At 40.3% G+C, this 17,883-nt stretch overlaps 1 protein-coding gene across 1 annotated transcript in view; it reads right to left on the bottom strand.

The window, feature by feature from the left end:
* tsnare1 (T-SNARE Domain Containing 1) overlaps positions 1 to 17,883 on the bottom strand; it is a 131,044-nt gene that overhangs the window by 50,204 nt on the left and 62,957 nt on the right. The window contains 5 exon segments of the mRNA XM_054621279.1: positions 416 to 472; positions 2,044 to 2,141; positions 2,239 to 2,315; positions 15,610 to 15,679; positions 17,006 to 17,083. Coding sequence (XP_054477254.1) covers positions 416 to 472; positions 2,044 to 2,141; positions 2,239 to 2,315; positions 15,610 to 15,679; positions 17,006 to 17,083 — 380 coding nt within the window.

Genomic DNA, 17,883 nt, shown 5'->3' with positions numbered 1-17,883 from the left:
GTTTCAGAAATGCCGAGAATAATCTTATCAATGGTTTGCAGACACGTACAATGCAAACATTTTATTCTGGCAACTGGGTTTCAATAATGTTGTACACTGTCATCTAGTTGGTTGATGTCTTTTGCCGCAGTAATGGTATTATTTATTTTTTCCTTTTGGGTTTTTAATTTGTACAAATTCGTACTTTGTACATGTGCAGAAGCCAGTTTAGATTCTGATGAAAAATAAAAAAGGGCAGAGCATAAGAGTTGGATGTAATGAATGGAGTCCACTGTACTATGACTGAGTGGAAGACACCAGACAGAGCATCAAAGGAGCCCTTGTGAGGACGCAATCGAGCAGAGAAATGCCATCTCATAGTGCTGCTCTTTTATGAATGACAGTGAAACAAAAGGGCAGGTTCTCTTCGGCTCACCTTCTTCTTGTCTTTCTGTGCTGGAGGGAGCAAGGCCCTTGAACGCTCCGCAATTTTCTGAAAGAGGAGCAAATGAAGAGACAGAGTCAAGAAGAGTCTTTAGTTTTTCCTCATTAAGGAGATCAGACATTGTTTATTCCGCCTGTATGTGGAACAAGCAGTGGCGGGCTGTCAGGGCCAGCAAGGCCTTCTCTGCTGGCCTAAACATCATCAGAATATAAATTATATATTTTTTCCACAAATATGTATTAAATTATTCCCCATAGTCTATTCTCTTCATTTCATAGCTTTTCTATTGGTTGCGCTGCTTCCAGCCTCAGGTCGAGATCGGAGGGCTGGCCTTTATGTTAGAGCTTTTATCCAATCATATTTAAGCCGTCATGTGTTGCTAGGGTCCAAGAAATCTGCCCTTAGGCCTTCAGAATCAACAGCGCGGGCGCCTGTAGCTTAAAGTGAGCGGAAACGAAACTGTGGTGTTAACCAATCAGATTTCGAGTTGGCGACACCAGGGTCAGCTAGCAGGCGTACAATAACGTCAGCACGTGCACGTCTTTTGATTGGATGCGCACTAGTGAGAGGCAGAGCTACGCAGAGCTAGCAGAGTGAACCTGTGGCGACATGAACGAGCTAATTCGTGTAGATCTACTAATACTTTTTTTCAACCCACAATGGCTGATGGAGGAGAAGAGATCGATTTGGTCGCAGATATACTTACAACGCCATTTTCAAGACGGACTGTTCAAGAAAAGCTAGACATTGTGAGAAGAGGTCGGCCAACCCCGACGCTAGCGAGGATGCTAGGATGGATTTTGTGTTCAAATAAGCAGGTGTTTTGGGGAATAATCAGTCGTTTTGGTGAGTTCAAAGCATTCTTTTTATTTTTTTTATTAAATAAATATTAACGAAATAAAATATATAGACAAACATATAAAAAATAAATGCTTGATGCTTCTGCAAGAGATGATGTGTGTGGCGCACTGGCTCAGCTGTGCCTGCAGGGAAAAGACTTTGTGAATTGTTTTGGTTTAACCTTTATCAAAGTTTCACCACTGTCGCAAATCTATTCTCAAGAACAAATGCAAATTATTTGTTTGTTTTCTTTTATTTTCAGTGAATATTTTGTGTTTTTATCGTCACGTTTCTTAAATGAAACAATGCGCTGTTTAGCGAACACACTTGTTAAAGCTCACATACTGTTGGTGTTAATACAACTTCTTAGACTAATCCCTTAAAAGCGCCTTTTATTTGAACGTTTTTGACAGTATCCAAGTTATCTTAAAGCTGGTAGTTTAACACTCTTAATTGTAAATGCGGATTTATTGATTTTAAATGCTTCGGAAATATTAATATAACCCTGTTGTACTCGACTATGTTAAGGTGATGCAACGCCCAGTTATAATGCGTTTCTGTCTAAATGTATAGTTTCTAGAGCCATGGCGTCATAATGATGGTATTAAGAGGTGGATTAATTCAGGTAGGACTGTGTAGGACATCACTGAAGGCCTAGGTGTGAAATGCTGGGAACAAGTAGCACTTAAGATATGCACAACTTTCTGTCATTGGAGCAGCCATCTATTTACCACTTATTAATAAGAATATATTGACTGAAACCAAATACATGTGGATACCTTTTGCAGATCCCCATAGCGCTGCACAGACTCGGAGAGTTCGGTCTTTAGTCTGGTCAGGTGCAGACGGTCTTGCTGTGCAACAAAACAAGATTAGCCTTAATTAGCTCTAATGTTGTTTAATCCACTGTTTATTCTTGAAAATGACAGTAAATGAGGGACGAAGGGGAGCATGAGATACCCGTGAAGAGCCACTGATTATATCAGAGAGCTGTTTGATGAGTTGGCTTGTGCTGGTGATGACTTTGTTGGTTTGCTGCTGCGTGGAGTGTCTGGGGAAAAAAGATCGGAGGAAAAACAAAAGAGAGAGAGAGACAGAAACAGCATTTAGTGAATTACTGAAAATTTGATTTATTACATGTAACACACAACAAAAAAACAAACAAGAATATCCAATAAAAGATCAGTAAACATATACAGAAAATTCTAAATACACTATCTAAATAAATAATTATTATATGTTTTTAAGGAGTAGATAAAACTTAACACATATAAGGTCCTACCCCTTAATAATAATAATAATAATAATAATAATAATAATAATAAAAACAATACATATACAAATTAATTTAATGATAATCACATATATACATAGATAATCATCTTAATAATGAACATCACTTCATTTTTGAACCACACCATGATCATACCTAACAAATTGAAATGCACGTTTGCACTTTATTGTCCTCTTAGGTTATAACTCTCCTCTCTGTTTGAGAAAATGTTTTGTATGTTGCAAGGAAGTAAATTGAGGTGCACAGCTGTACAATTGCAACATGTATTTGATACTGTGTATAAGCACCTCATCTGACTGATTGCAGAGCAACACTACATATGCCAACAGCCCAGACTCTAAACTGTATCGTAGCAAACAGTAATACTTTATGATCTGCTTTCAAGTTCAAACAACATGGAGTCTCTCACTGACACCAAGCTCTGTGATGTCGACAGGTACTGCACTGAAATGTCATTCCACGTATTTCTGTGAGACCATGCTGCTCATTCACACAGAAGGCCCCATCACTGAGTGATGGCAATAAACAGTGTTTATATGTTTATGTGGTTTAGCCATTAACATGGCAGCAATTCAATGCATTAAGGCAAGTAGACATGGTCAACCCGCTCTGCTGAAGTTAAAACCAGCAACATTATTTATATATTAATTTATTTCAGATTTTTTTTCCTCTACATTGTATGATACTTAAGGATACACATAGAAAGAAGGGGACTTTAAAGGAACGTTTTTTTTTTAACTTTCTTATCCTGTCAGCTCCCTCTGATTAAAATAAAATAGCCTATTTGATGTCTTCCTCTTCTCACTAATTTATCCCCTCCAACTCCCTTTTCATTTCTTCTTTTATTTAAAAAAATGCTCAGGATGATAAAGTAAATGGTTGAAAGAGATGTATTTAGTCTCAATATAAAATTTTGGAAGAATTAAGCAATTTTGGTTAAATGTGAAAAGTGGGATGATATAGGACGAAGGCTTTGAGCTGAATACTCTCTGCTAAATTCTATTTAAAAAAAAATATATAGACATATATATTGAAAGGTTTTTGTTTAAGGTGCAGGACCCTGGAGCCCCCGCAAAAAAAGCATACATGGACATTTTTTAAAAGCCATCATGGGGACATCGTTTTTTTTCTTCTTTATTTTTTTCATCAATTTATTCTCCATGTGTCATTTTTACCTTTCTTTCTCATTTGTATGGAGCTATAGACAAACAGAATACTAATGTCCTCAATAAAGACATTTTTACTAAGCAAAAAACAAATGGGAGATAAAATATTCTACCAGGAAACATAGGAGGAACGTCATAAGTTCGAAAAAGTGACATCCCCTCAGGTAGCATATTTGCATCATCGACAGTACAGCTGTTCAAGGATGTCCGGAAGTTGAAAATCCAATAATTATGTCTGTTTTTTTACAGCTTCTGGCAACGATAAATAGTGTATTTTAGATTATTTAAGATTTAGAGAAAACATGCTTTACAATCCCTGCCGGCAGGTTTTGGGATTCAGTGTGTGCTGGACGGGATAAAAACATTTAACATAAGCCAAGCTAAAAAAAATATATTGTGCATTTCCAAAGTAGCGTAATTTCCAAATCAAACTAGTTCCCAAACTAGCTCTCTTTCCAGCTTAACCTGACCCTGACTGTTAATTGCTCGTAAACGTGCTAGCTAGAGGATTACCAACTTTGATTGAAAATGGTGGGTTTACAACCCTGAGTGGATTTATCAGTGGGAATCATGTGAATCTTTGTGAATCTAAGGAAATTGCTGGATAAGTTGCAATGCCCAAAAAACAACCAAAAAGGAACAACCCATTGGAGGCTCTCTGAGCCAGCCTGCTCTCAGGTATATGGGGTTGAGATTGCATTTGCCCGGCGGAGTGACAGAGAATTAACAGCTGTCTGATGGAGTTGAACAGTGTAACACAGCCCAAATCCTCTCTGTACCCCCGTGTTTGTACTGGGAAGCCTCTCCGGGTTGAGAGGTTGAAGGTGCAGCCATAGTCACAACTCTCCACCATGTCCGCTGGAAGTCCTGGTCCAGACAGTTATTAAATATCTATGCTGGCAGGTCATCCTACTTACAACCCTCCTCCCCCTCAGCAGACTCGGTTCCCCCCCCAAAAGGCCAACTCCAATCCTCCGGACTTGACACCATCACGGGCTGCCCCACAGAGATAGGCAGCTACACAAACACACCTCTGCTGCTGCATAGCCAACTCAAATATTGATCTACATGTAGCTGGTGGCAGGAGGAGCAGACGGACCACAGTGCACTGGGGCTGGAAGGGGCATGTAACTATAATTCAGTGTCTGTTGTGAAAAAAAGTGTCAATTTTGGAAAAACTGACAAACATCTCCCATCATGTCAGCGCAGAGCAGGGTTAAAGAGTTGACGAGTCAGGGAAGTAGACGGGCTAGAAGTTAATGTTGCTGCTAGAAAAAAAAAAAGTACTGTGAGGAAATAATTAAATTGGACTGCAGCCAATGTCTCTCCGCGGCCAAAGTCATAACAGACAGACGCAGTGTTTTCTATGTGAGGAAGTTTTACACTTATAATCTAATCAGGGATTAAGACTTGACGCCGCCAGAATGCAGTCTTATACTGTGGCTGTTAAGAGATAATAAATCAGTGTATGCTTGAGATAAGTTAGTATGATAATATAAATTGAACATTCCAAAGAACGGAGTGTTGTCAGTGTAAATCGATAAAATTAAAATGTTCCATTATACTTACATGTCTTGGGCTAAGCCCTCTACATTCTGTACTATTGATTTGCCTGTATGATCAGCCTTTACGATGCATGTACTTTATGATTAGGAATGCATTCTGTATACAGACACATCAGTCTCAGCCAGAACATGGGTGCGCATACACACACACAACAGAAAGATAAACAAGAGCTAAACCTCAGCTTGAACCTCAGATTCGTCACCATTTAGCTGCAGAGCTAATGCAGAGCTGCCACATCACGCATCACGTCTTCATAACAGATTATTTGGAAATTGGTCAGCATGATGACATACTTTGGTCTCCGCTGTTGTTGTACAGTCTGATGTCAGTGGGCACAAATGAGCGTCTGAAGCGCTCCGTCCTGCTCTTTGCTAGAATCAGCCGATGGCTGAAAGAGCTGCCCAGCTGCCACAGTTCCTCATGGAGAGGGTGAGAGGGATTGTCCAGGATGGCTCCGAGTTTGGCCTTCATCCTCCTCTCACCCACTGACTCCAGACTGTCCAGCTCCAGACCCACCACAGAGCTGGCTTTCCTCACCAGCTTGTTGAGTTTGTTGGCATCTCCAGTCCTGATGCCATCACCCGAGCACACCACAGCGAATAAGAGGGCGCTGGCTACCACAGACTGGTAGAATGCCTTGAGCAGTTTATTGCAAACATTGAAGGACCTCAGCCTCCTCAGGAAGAACAGCCTGCTCTGTCCTTTCCTGTAGAGGGCGTCAGTGTTGTGTGTCCAGTCCAGTTTATTGTTGATCTGCACCCCAAGGTACTCAACCCTCTCCACTTCCCCTCCCTGAATGAAAACAGGGACAGGGGGGCTTCTGTTCCTCTGGTAGTCCAGCACAAGCTCCTGACAAAAATAGTTGCCCCTCGCCAATGACTGAATCCCATTCAGCAATCACATATGAATATATGGCCTCGCTCTAATTGTTGCAAACAACTTAAGGGGCACTCAAATGGTAAGAATGGTCCAAGATGCCCTGTCTTTTACTATCCAGTATGAATCTAAAAACACAGGATCCTAAAATTTCCAATGATGCTTCTCTGTTGATTTGTGTCTGGACCACAGCAAAACTGGGAACAGCTCTTTAAAGTCAAGCCATTGGTGTAAGTGACAAAGAACTTTAAACCTTTGGTCGGTCGAGCAAGAGTTTTCACATTGGCCTTTGCTCTTTCAAAATGAATGGGCACGACCATATAATTAAAATAGAAGTAGAATGGAAATCCTCATTCAAATCAGTGTGGCAGGAGGGTCAGAGTGGCGGCCATTTTGGTGTGTACGGTTTTCATTGCAAACATTGTAGCGATAACTTCGGTATAGCCTAAACGGACTTACATTGAGTCGGTTGTTATTGACAGATTAGTGACAACTTTGTTTGGCTCACTTTCTGTAACCAATGTAGCATTAAAGTCCAAGTGAAATGGTAGTTGGAGCACTTTAGATTATCCACTGTGAGTATTCCCCAATTAAATAGACTATGTGAGTGGTGTAGAGTTTTAGTTAAAAAAAAAAATCCCTCACACCTGATTGGATGGCTAAAAGTGGGCGGGCTTATGTAGCACAATATGGAGCTCCAGAGAACTGTGGCTCCACACACACCTCCGTTGTCACTTAAGTTGCAGATTGATTGATGGATCAATGGACCAACCAACCATCATTGCTTTCGCTTTAAGTTTGGAAGTTCAGTTAAAAAATAGCAGCTGTCAGCTGAGCATGAGGTCAAATTATCCACACTGACCAGACTTGAAGGATTTTTTAGAGAGTGAATTTTAAGTGACTCAGTCAAAATAAACTTTTAATAACAGATAGACAGCTGGGTTCATTTGACAGGTAGAACTAGAGGCAAGTAAAAGGTTGTCCTTTCAAACTCGCAGTCTAAAAATACAACTGTGCTTCACTGCTGATGAACCCTAATGGATCATTGGTGAGTCAGTGGAAGCCCTGCCCGCCACTGATACGCTGATACCAAACAATCAGAGCTCGCCCGCTACAGAAGACCCCCGAAAAGACCTCCGCAGTGTAGCTGCACAGTGATACATCTGCTAGTCACACTCTTCCCCCACAACAAGCTCGAAAGCCAGGCGGCCAAAAACAGCATGCAAAAGATTGGAATTGCTCACACTGTGAATTTCAATCAGTCACCTCTGTTGTGTGTTTCTCCTGCCTGCTCAGTGTTTGGTATTCCTTTGAGGTCTGGCTGGCCCTGGCATCGAAGAACTGAGGAGGTCTGGGAGCAGCTGGCTGCAGTGGGAGGTGTGAATAGGATGGAGGGGTGGGGGGGATCTGTTCTCTGACAGCAATCAGAGTTTAAGGGCTTTACAGGATAGAGCTTATAGTGGGCTCTGATGACTAAACTGCAAAACTGGAGCTGCTTCATATACACTGCTGACCTGTCGCTAGCTCAGATGACAATGCAGAACATTTGTATGACTCAGCACAAACTAAAGCCCCAAAACACACCGATGCTGAATGATGTCACCTCGTGTACACTGACCACACAGTGAAGGCGGCACATCAGCCACTTCGGTTCTTCACCAGAGTCCACACAAAGATTGTCCTCGACCCCAGCTTTGGTAAATCTCACAGCCCAATGAATAATAACCACAGTTAATAGCTTTGGTTTAGTATGCCTTCATGCTTTTTTTTCTTCTGGTTTGTCACGTTCAACATTACAAGACATGCAAGAAAACAGAGGAAGTAGACCGTAATAAAATCCCAAACCAGAGTTGGGTGATTGTTGGAACAGTGGAAAGACTGGGATGAGTTAGCTTGTTGTAAGGTCTGGAGGTGTGAGGGCGGTTTGGCCTGGGTTCTTATGGAAATATCCAGTTTGAATGGTTTGTTGCCCAACCTTGGCAAAAAGGCTTATAGCTGTTCTGAGCACAGGAACTAAATATAGGGACATGGTGGACGTTTTCAGAAAAGCCCAGTCCGTGGAAGGATATTGGGATGTTACACTTGATTGTACAAACGCAACGTGCCTGAAATAGTTGTGTTAAGAATGTTTAAAAAAAAGGCCGGGAGAGTTCAAACCCTGGCTCCTAACCTCCATACAGCTTCGGAGTGAATTTTGGATTGTAAGTTTTGGAACGTTACAGAAATGGCCGGCCTCAGCTCCCAACACAGTCTCATAAGTGTGGTGAAGGGGGTTGCCAAGGTAATTCACCCACCATACATGCAGTTCTGACAGCTTTAGCATCTAACAAAAGAGAAGAATAAGTCCACAGTTATATTTTCATACTGTATCTTTTTAGCTGCCAGGTGGCTGCTGGTATAAGTGAAAGGTGATGTTGGAGGTTTGGAGTTGCCTAAAGACTCCTTATAAGTGCTAAGTAACAAAAGTATTGCAATGAGTACTTAAATACCTCAGTTAACATACTGTATATAATTGATTACATTTTCCTTTGGCCAATGCTGGTACATACATTGATGAGCACAGTTGTGGGTTGTGATTACTAGCTTGAAGCATCAACCATTATGCTGCCTGTGTAGGCAGCTACGTTGAGAATAACTCAAGCACATCTGTACTGTCAGAAAGACATGAGACGGACAACTGTTAATGCCAAGATCAGACTACCTGATATCAACTCATCTAAAAAGACAACAACATTGTTGAGACTGATCCCAACTTAAAATACTTATAGCAGAGTGTCGGAACATGTGATAAGGTGCATGTGTTGGAGGACGCACACAGCGCCTTAATGTTCCTATCTTGCCTGTGGTCTTGTTACCGTCTTAGGGGACAAGTAGAGAGTTAATGTTAGGGTTGGAAAATACCCACAATCCAGCACTTTAAAGATGATTAAAATGATATTGGCTTTTGAAGTGTGGGGCGACTCTGGCTCAGTGGTAGAGCAGGTCATCCTTCAATCCACGTATCAGTGGTTTTATGAGGGTGGAAATGCATATAGATGCCCTGTCTTTCTCTACTATCATTATCAAATAAAAGGTTTAAAATACCCACAAAATGAATCTAAAAAAGAAGTCCCAATGTCACATGCTGACTACACATGCAAGCAGCTCCTGATCCAAAACACACTTGACATTTCCATATCTACATTTATAGGGATGCATTTCAGGTGCACATCTGAAGCCTTCCACTCAGAGCAACGGGGAAGGAAAGTTCAGGTTCGATATCACAAACACTGTAAAATAATATCCATATCCATATAGCGCACACACACACAGTTGCAGTTGTGAAATCCATCTGACATTTAAATGTGCATCTCCAGCAGGATATACACCTACTGTCGGTTCACACATACGCAACGGCTGCATGAAAAGTGGTGCTTTCACGTGGGTTTGAGAAGCCAGGGTGATACCGGCCCGCTTGTTGTGTAAGAGTGGAGGAGGACGAGGTGGAGAGGTGCATTCCACGCAGTCATGACGACAGTCTGAAAAAGGAAGCTGTGACATTTCTCCCCGTAACGTGCATGTGCCCAGTGAGAAACGTGGATTTCTCTGCTTACCAGGAATAGTTGTTATGTGATTAGACAGAACAGTAATTATCAGTTCAGAGTTGCACCGTTAATGTTGTCTGTGCTGGTCCATGATGTGAGAGTGTTATGAATATTCCAGCAAGTTAACCTAATTAATGAGAAAATAGGTATTTGTCATGTAGCCTTCCAGAATGACCCATATGATGTTTTCTGTATGCTCATCAGCATGCTAAGGATCTTTGTTAACCTTGCTGACTATCTTAGTTTAGCTTGTTAGCATGCTAGCCTTTGCTAATTAGCAGTAAACACAAACTACATCATATAGGAATGTCATTAGTAGTCCACTGCTGTCAGGTTGAAATGATATAACCCAAATGGCTAGTTATTTCACTTTTTTTTTTTTTTAAGAAAACTAAATCAAATAGATTAAGATTACTGAGTGCAGTGTAAGAATGTAATCTACAAAATAACTTCAGCAATTCACCACTGGTAATACGTGAACAATTGAAAATAAAATAACTATTTGCCACATAATGTGTTCCACTTCCTCTTGTTATACTTCAGTTCATGTCCTTCTTGCAGTACAGTTTATGTGGCATGATGATGTCGGGGGCGCTCTCCTCCAAACACCGCCTCGTGTCCTCTGGCATGTGACAGCTGGAACACCAGTGAATGCCTAACGCGCTAACAAAGACAATGACACTTAGGGGGTGTTGGCCATTAATCTACTTAGACTTTTTTTGCCCTGTGCATTTCCATGATTACAGGGGCGGGTCAAATTATATTAACCGTGAGATAATACTTTTTTTTTTTTTGCCTCAAGACGAGCAAGAAAGTGGCGGGTTACCGTTCTAACCATGGCCACAAACAAGACATGCTTTTATTTCACAGAGTCTAGCTTCTTACAGAATAACATTTGTGTCTGTGTGATATTAATGTACTATGTCTGCCTATGGTATTTTTTTTGTGTGACTGGATGGCGATCAGACACAGTGGTAGTAGTCCATATGTTACTGCAGTTAATGATGAAGGGGTCAATGCACAGGGAGATGGGGCAGAGTAGGTAGGTGGTGTCAGTGGATGGGTGGGGGGTCAAACGTGTGATTTCCACCGGGTGATAGGACTTTCTCTGTTTTCGAAGCCAACTCCATGTGATGACTAGATTGATATCTAGTATACACTAATTTGAGGTTCATTCACTTCAAGCTTTATCATCATCAAAATCTCATGTGCAAACACAACACTCTCTCTGAGGCAGCCCTTCCTCTCTGTCTGTGTACAAATCCTGCCTCTGACAAGAGAATTTGCAGACCACTAACCCTAACCCCAAACATAGCCCCAAACTCTTCCTTAGCCATCTTTAGCCGGCTTATTCAATGGGAGGCCTGAGGGCCACATCAGGCCCAGAACTGACCCAGCATACATCAATCTGATGTATGACAAAATACATAAACTACATAGAGTAGAAATAAGCGGTTCAAACCATGGGTTCCACTGCTTCTATAAGTAACATTGTGTGCAATAGTGCAGGCCCTAAGGCCTTGCTTTGTCATTGTCTCCTCTGTATTGACAATTGAATTGCTATAATGCATGAAGATGGCAGTTCGAAAGTGGGGTCAGGTTTGGATGGTTGACTAAAGCTAATTTTTGCGGGTTGGGAGGTGCTGATTGGTTCTCAAACCACATTCAGTGGGTGCGGATATTAGAAAAACCCTGGTAGTAGCTAACAGGTGAGCCGTATTGCTTCCTTCTCATCTCTATTGAGAGCAGCACATGCGGTCCGATCACGCTTAGTAGCTTTTAAAAACATCTGCCGATTGACAATTGAGTAAGGATGTTTCTACTGAAAATATGTCTCTGTCAACACTGAAACATAAAATTGACAACGAAATCTGTGTGTGTGTGCGAGAGAGGGGGAGGAGGGAGATGCTGGTAGAATGACTTGTTGTGTTATTTACGCAAGGAGATAATGGAATCAGATGTGCACGAGTAAGTGTGCATTTGTATGGTGCTTCTCTGTGTCTGTCTTCGTATGCTGCTGTACCTAACAGCATACTATGCTGGGGTCATTTATGACTGCATGTTCAAAGGACCTCGTCAAAAAAAATCAAAACATCTTCTATTGTCTGTTTGATACTGATTAACAGCTGACTCCTACCTCACTACCTTGACAAGTGTCACACAACTGAGTGCATCGCCGCCTTTGGCCGCTGCTCTGCTGTTCGCAAATTTTTTGTTATGGACGTTGGGTTTGACTATCAAGCTAGATAAGAGGAAGTGCAGACCTCTGCATAGATTAAAATGAGAGGTGATCTGTTGTGTGAGACATGCGGGTGGGGGTGTTTTAGGATTTTGGGTTGTATTCACGTATTCTTCGTTTTTGCAAACCATCGGATACGTATAATGTTGACATGTCTGAATCAAATATGAATTGAATAAATACATTTCACATCATCCTGTTGTCAGACTTGCAGAAACACACAACGCCACATGGTTATTATGGTGAAACAATTGGTAAGTTTAGGCAATATAACGTGGTTAAGGAATGAAAACTATCATGTTTTGAGTTAAAATGATTATGTAAGATGGTAATGTAACAACAGGAACAACGTAACTACCATAAATAATTAACTTAGTGCAATTAATGTAAGTTTAATTAACACGCGTAACAATGTTACATAACAGGCATAAAGTGACAAGTATTGGTTTCACATAGGACACGAAGAGCAGCCTCCTGGAGGAAAGTCCTGTGTTTGTTTGACCTACCCACCCCTAGTGGACTTTTTCCCTTGTTAAAATCGTTATTATACCTAATTATAGCTGACCTATTGCAAAAATACGAAACATCAAAGTTAAACGTATCTATGGTTTTTAGAAATGTACAATGCCAAACATGTTTGGTGACTGGGCCGTCCAGAAGCAGCATTTCCACTTACTTCACTACTTCAGTATTGTGTTACTAAGGTGACAGAATATTGCCAACAATTCGTGCCAATTTTTTTTTTATTCAAACTGTTAATTCAGTCAATGGACCCTCATGAAGAAACCTTGATGTTTTTTTTTTTTATCTGCATGGTGCTTTCCTTTTGCTACCCAAGACAAAAGAAAAGTGTTGCAAAAGGAAAAGCTACTGTTTAAAAACAAAACCCTCTAGTTAAAGAGCTCTAAAAGTCCAAATTGTTGAATAAGAGAAGCTTCCTGACTGGTTTCTGGGACGATCTTTTGAAACCCAGAGCTGCTACATAACAAGACAAATCATACTGAATGCAATTTGCATCAGTCAGAGGCACTGGATGTGTTGTTTGCATCCAGCATCAATACCGCTGAAGGAAAATGGGCAGTTAAAAATAAAAGCAGCCAAGCATTGTCAGTAAGTTTCCTAGACGGTCATAAAAAAGAATGTTCAATAGAATTGATGACATGCCAGCCAACACAGTGGGATGTAATGCATTTTAAACAGATGCAATCATCTCAGATTGGCCACTTTGTCATCAGCTTTGAATCTGGTAATTGCTGGCAGCTTAACTAAAAAAAAAATCAATATGAAAGCGGGTGATGAAAATAAGAGAAAATGACACTTTTCTGGAGGGCAGAGATAAATGTAACCTTTACACTGAGCTTGACCGCTAAATACAGTGGGTCCGGAAAGTATTCAGACCCCTTTAAACTTTTCACCCTTTGTTTCATTGCAGCCATTTGCTAAAATCGAAAAAGTTCATTTTTTTTCGCATTCATCTTTCCTTCAATTGCAACCAGTCGTCCTGTCCCTGCAGCTGAAAAACACCCCCATAGCATGATGCTGCCACCACCATGTTTCACTGTTGGGATTGTATTGGGCAGGTGATGAGCAGTGCCTGGTTTTCTCCACACATACCGCTTAGAATTAACGCCAAAAAGTTCAATCTTGGTCTCATCAGACCAGAGAATCTTATTTCTCATAGTTTGGGAGTCCTCCATGTGTTTTTTGGCAAACTCTATGCAGGCTTTCATATGTCTTGCACTGAGGAGAGGCTTCCGTCGGGCCACTCTGCCATAAAGCCCCGACTGGTGGAGGGCTGCAGTGATAGTTGACTTTGTGGAACTTTCTCCCATCTCCCTACTGCATCTCTGGAGCTCAGCCACAGTGATCTTTGGGTTCTTCTTTACCTCTCTCACCAAGGCTCTTCTCCCACGATTGCTCAGTTTGGCTGGACGGCCAGGTCTAGGAAGAGTTCTGGTCATCCCATACTTCTTCCATTTAAGGATTATGGAGGCCACTGTGCTCTTAGGAACCTTGAGTGCTGCAGAAATTCTTTTGTAACCTTGGCCAGATCTGTGCCTTGCCACAATTCTGTCTCTGAGCTCCTTGGGCAGTTCCTTCGACCTCATGATTCTCATTTGTTCTGACATGCACTGTGAGCTGTAAGGTCTTATATAGACAGGTGTGTGCCTTTCCTAATCAAGTCCAATCAGTTTAATTAAACACAGCTGGACTCCAATGAAGGAGTAGAACCATCTCAAGGAGGATCAGAAGAAATGGACAGCATGTGAGTTAAATATGAGTGTCACAGCAAAGGGTCTGAATACTTATGACCATGTGATATTTCAGTTTTTCTTTTTTAATAAATTTGCAAAAAGTTCTACATTTCTGTTTTTTTCTGTCAAGATGGGTTGCTGAGTGTACATTAATGCGAAAAAAAATGAACTTTTTCGATTTTAGCAAATGGCTGCAATGAAACAAAGAGTGAAAAATTTAAAGGGGTCTGAATACTTTCCGTACCCACTGTATGTACCATGAAAGCTAAGGGGTTGCAGGGAGGTGTGTCTGTATGTGCGTCCCAGTGGTGGAGGTGGAAGAAAAGGGCCTAGCAATGCAGTTATCAACATGGCTACTGCTAGAAGCCTGGCTACTGTCCAAGGCATAGATTGTTTATAAAGATGGACTGTTATTTCCTTGTGATTTTTTTTTTTTTAAAATCTGTTTTTTTAAGAAATACATTATGGTAAATTCTGACCAAAGGTGTTGACAATAAAGTGAAGACAAAACACCTCGATCGCCCCCCTGATGTGGGTGCAATGGAAAAAGGCAAAGTACACGGCAAATATATTCTCGCCATGATGGAGTCTGTCATTTTAGGTATCGGTTATCATGCTGATGTATGTGCAAGATGAGTTAGATTTTAATTAATTATTTGATTTTTAAAAAGGGGGGGGACATCTTAATGGCCAGCTGTGATTGACAGCTGCTGTGAATGAAGTAGTGGTGGAGCCAGAGGCTCTGGAATTGTATGAAAGAGGAGGGATAATTTTAACTCTCCATAACCATCTGTGTAAAAGAACGTGTTGCATTTGTTCATGCATGTATTTATTGAGATAATATTGTCAGTTGTTGTGTCTTTCAAGCCAAGCAACAAAATAACCTGTCTATTGCCACTTTAAAATAACTACTATAGTAATTACTATTTTCATGGGGTTGAAATTTATGATTATTTTCATGATTTCTCTTTTCTTGATTAATGTAATTGTTTGGTTTGTAAAAAGAGTTATCCAGAGCTTAAAGTGATACCTTCAAATGTTTTATCCAACCAAAATTCCAAACATCAAAATGATTCCGATCTCTTTAATTTAAGACAAGGAAAGGCTGCAGATTATCACATTTGTGAAGCTGAAACCATACAATGTTTGGCAATGGACATTTTACTGTTTGGTAGCTCTTCCTTTGCAATGCGTTATCATTTCAAAAGTTATTCACATGTTATGTCATCATTTTATTTGTTATGTATTGTGTTGCTGTCTAGCTGCTTCGAATCTAAAGTTATAATTTACCGTAAAGTAAATGAGTAAATATACTTACTTACCATCACTGGTGTGTGTGTGTGTGTCTGTGTGCGTGTTACTCACAGACTCTGTCGTAGCTCTTCTGTATCTCTAGATGTCCCCAGGGACTGGAGATTCTTCTCTAGTGTGACAACTGGAAGGACGATACAAACATTGAGCGTGTACGGGATACTTAAGTCTTAAAGGAAACCTTCCATTCATTCTGTAACCTTACCATGAAAAAAATTCAAGTCTGAAATAAACTCAAATCTTTATTAAAGATAACTTCAACACTAATCCAGAGCAAATTCTAACCACGTTAATATTGTCGCTGCATTCCATCCTTTGTGGAATAAGTCAATAACAAGAAAGATAAATGATCACCACAGTGGCAGACCTAACATAGAGATTAGATTTAGAATTGATGAATATACCCTATTCCCTCACCAAATGTATATAATTACTATGTAAACTTGTACCAAATTTAAAAATAACCCCAAAGCAACCACTTTTCAACTACCGTTATGCCAAATTTAAACCTAGTTCTACAACTAATATGAATCCAACAAACAACAATGAATCCTTAAATTACCTTAATCCTAATTTAAATGGGGACTGGCCATTCTTCTGACAGCACATGATTTGGAAAGCCCAATAGTCCAAAAAGGTCTGTTGATGTCATTCGCTGAACATTAGCCATGTGCTTCGGTTTGTTGCAGGGATAGTTTATATTTCCACAGCAATGGGTGTTTGTTTTTGGTATAACTGGGTGTTGGGCAATTAGATTTGTGGTCAATTGATGGGCCGTTGAAACAATGGAATGGCACCATTTAAATGTAGTGCTATTTTCCTCACACCCTTATCAAAAGAAACACTTAACCAAGGAAAAAATGATAATACTTACAGTCGGATGCTAAACTTAACCTAAAATCATCAGTTTTTGAAATAAATAATAAAATAAACCAAAGCAATACTTTCTGAACCTCCATGAACCAACATTTAAGTTAGTGCTAGTTTCAAACTTGACCCTTAAACCAAGTCACACTGCTAAATTTTTGTTGAGATTATCTAAACGCTGAACTCAACCACAATTCTTAAACTTAGCCCAAATTTTATTGTAGCACTTCTTCTACTAATAACACTAAACCAAAGCCATAATTATGGACTGAATTCATCCAAAATGTAAATCTAGTTGTACCCAAGACATCAGATTAAATTAACAATAATCAAGACCATAAACCCATCCAGAAACCTAAACCTCAATTACTACATATAATCTTACACCAAAGTCCAAACCCTCCTAAAACTACGTCAACTCTGAACTTCCGGAAAACCCATATCTTAATCCTTTTGAAGATAGAAAGAGCACAGCCAAAATAACCTCGGCTAAAAGGTCTAAAAGTATTTATGTCAGGACTGGAGCACAAGGACAAGCGCAAGCACACACACACTCAATTTTAGTGATGAGTTGTCTTTTTACCATTGCCGTTGATCTGGAAGATATTGGAGGAGGTCTCCTGAAACACATCTTGCAGTTCTGAGGGGCTGACCTGTGTGGCTTTGGAGAAAACATGATATCAGCAAACACTTCTAAGCCCGGTGGAGCGTAACACTGCAGCAGACAGAGAGCTGATCACACAGAGGCGGTATGTAGGCGCAACTGACTGTACTTTCTTTTTTTTTATAAAAACTGCAGATTCAAATAATTCCAAGGTGCATTCATTTATTCAATTATTATTTATTTAGATTAACAATGGATCAAGTAAATTTGTGTAATGTGAAATGGGGTCAGTCCTACTGCGCAGTTTCTTTAAGCCAAATATAGTCTTGTAGTTCATTGTTGGGTTTTCTGGCATAAAAGCTCTAATTTGTGTTTCAGCTTAAAGTGCTCCCCCAAAGCGGCAACAATATCCAATGAGTGCAGTATTAACTCAATTTATAATGTCCCTTAAAACCCATTTGAACCTTCAATTGTACAGCTTCTTGCAGATATGTACCAAAATATGACAGTGATATTCCAAGGGACTGCATTACATAGAAAACATTTATGGCATAATGGCACAACATCTTGAGTTTGGACAGTAACCTTCTTCTCAGCCCGCTTTGTGATCAAATGCTGATACAACTTAAAATTTCTGTTATTATCTCTATTCAGGCACTGAAAGGCCATGCAAATAGACAATTGCCTGAAGATGGACGAGTAATGGCTACTGGATGCTGTCAACTAAAAATCTCCTGCAGCAGTTATCAACACACATTAAAGAAGTTGGGTGAGGATTCCTATGGAATCTATAGAAGCCCAGTCTTCATGTTAAATTATATTTTGACCCATCGATAGGACCTGTAGTGGGTATCAGG

This window comes from Anoplopoma fimbria, chromosome 20 (assembly GCF_027596085.1).
Source record: "Anoplopoma fimbria isolate UVic2021 breed Golden Eagle Sablefish chromosome 20, Afim_UVic_2022, whole genome shotgun sequence".
Classification (NCBI taxonomy): domain Eukaryota; kingdom Metazoa; phylum Chordata; class Actinopteri; order Perciformes; family Anoplopomatidae; genus Anoplopoma; species Anoplopoma fimbria.
The sequence above is the reverse complement of the archived record's forward strand: the minus strand, read 5'-3'. Positions and strand labels throughout refer to the sequence as shown.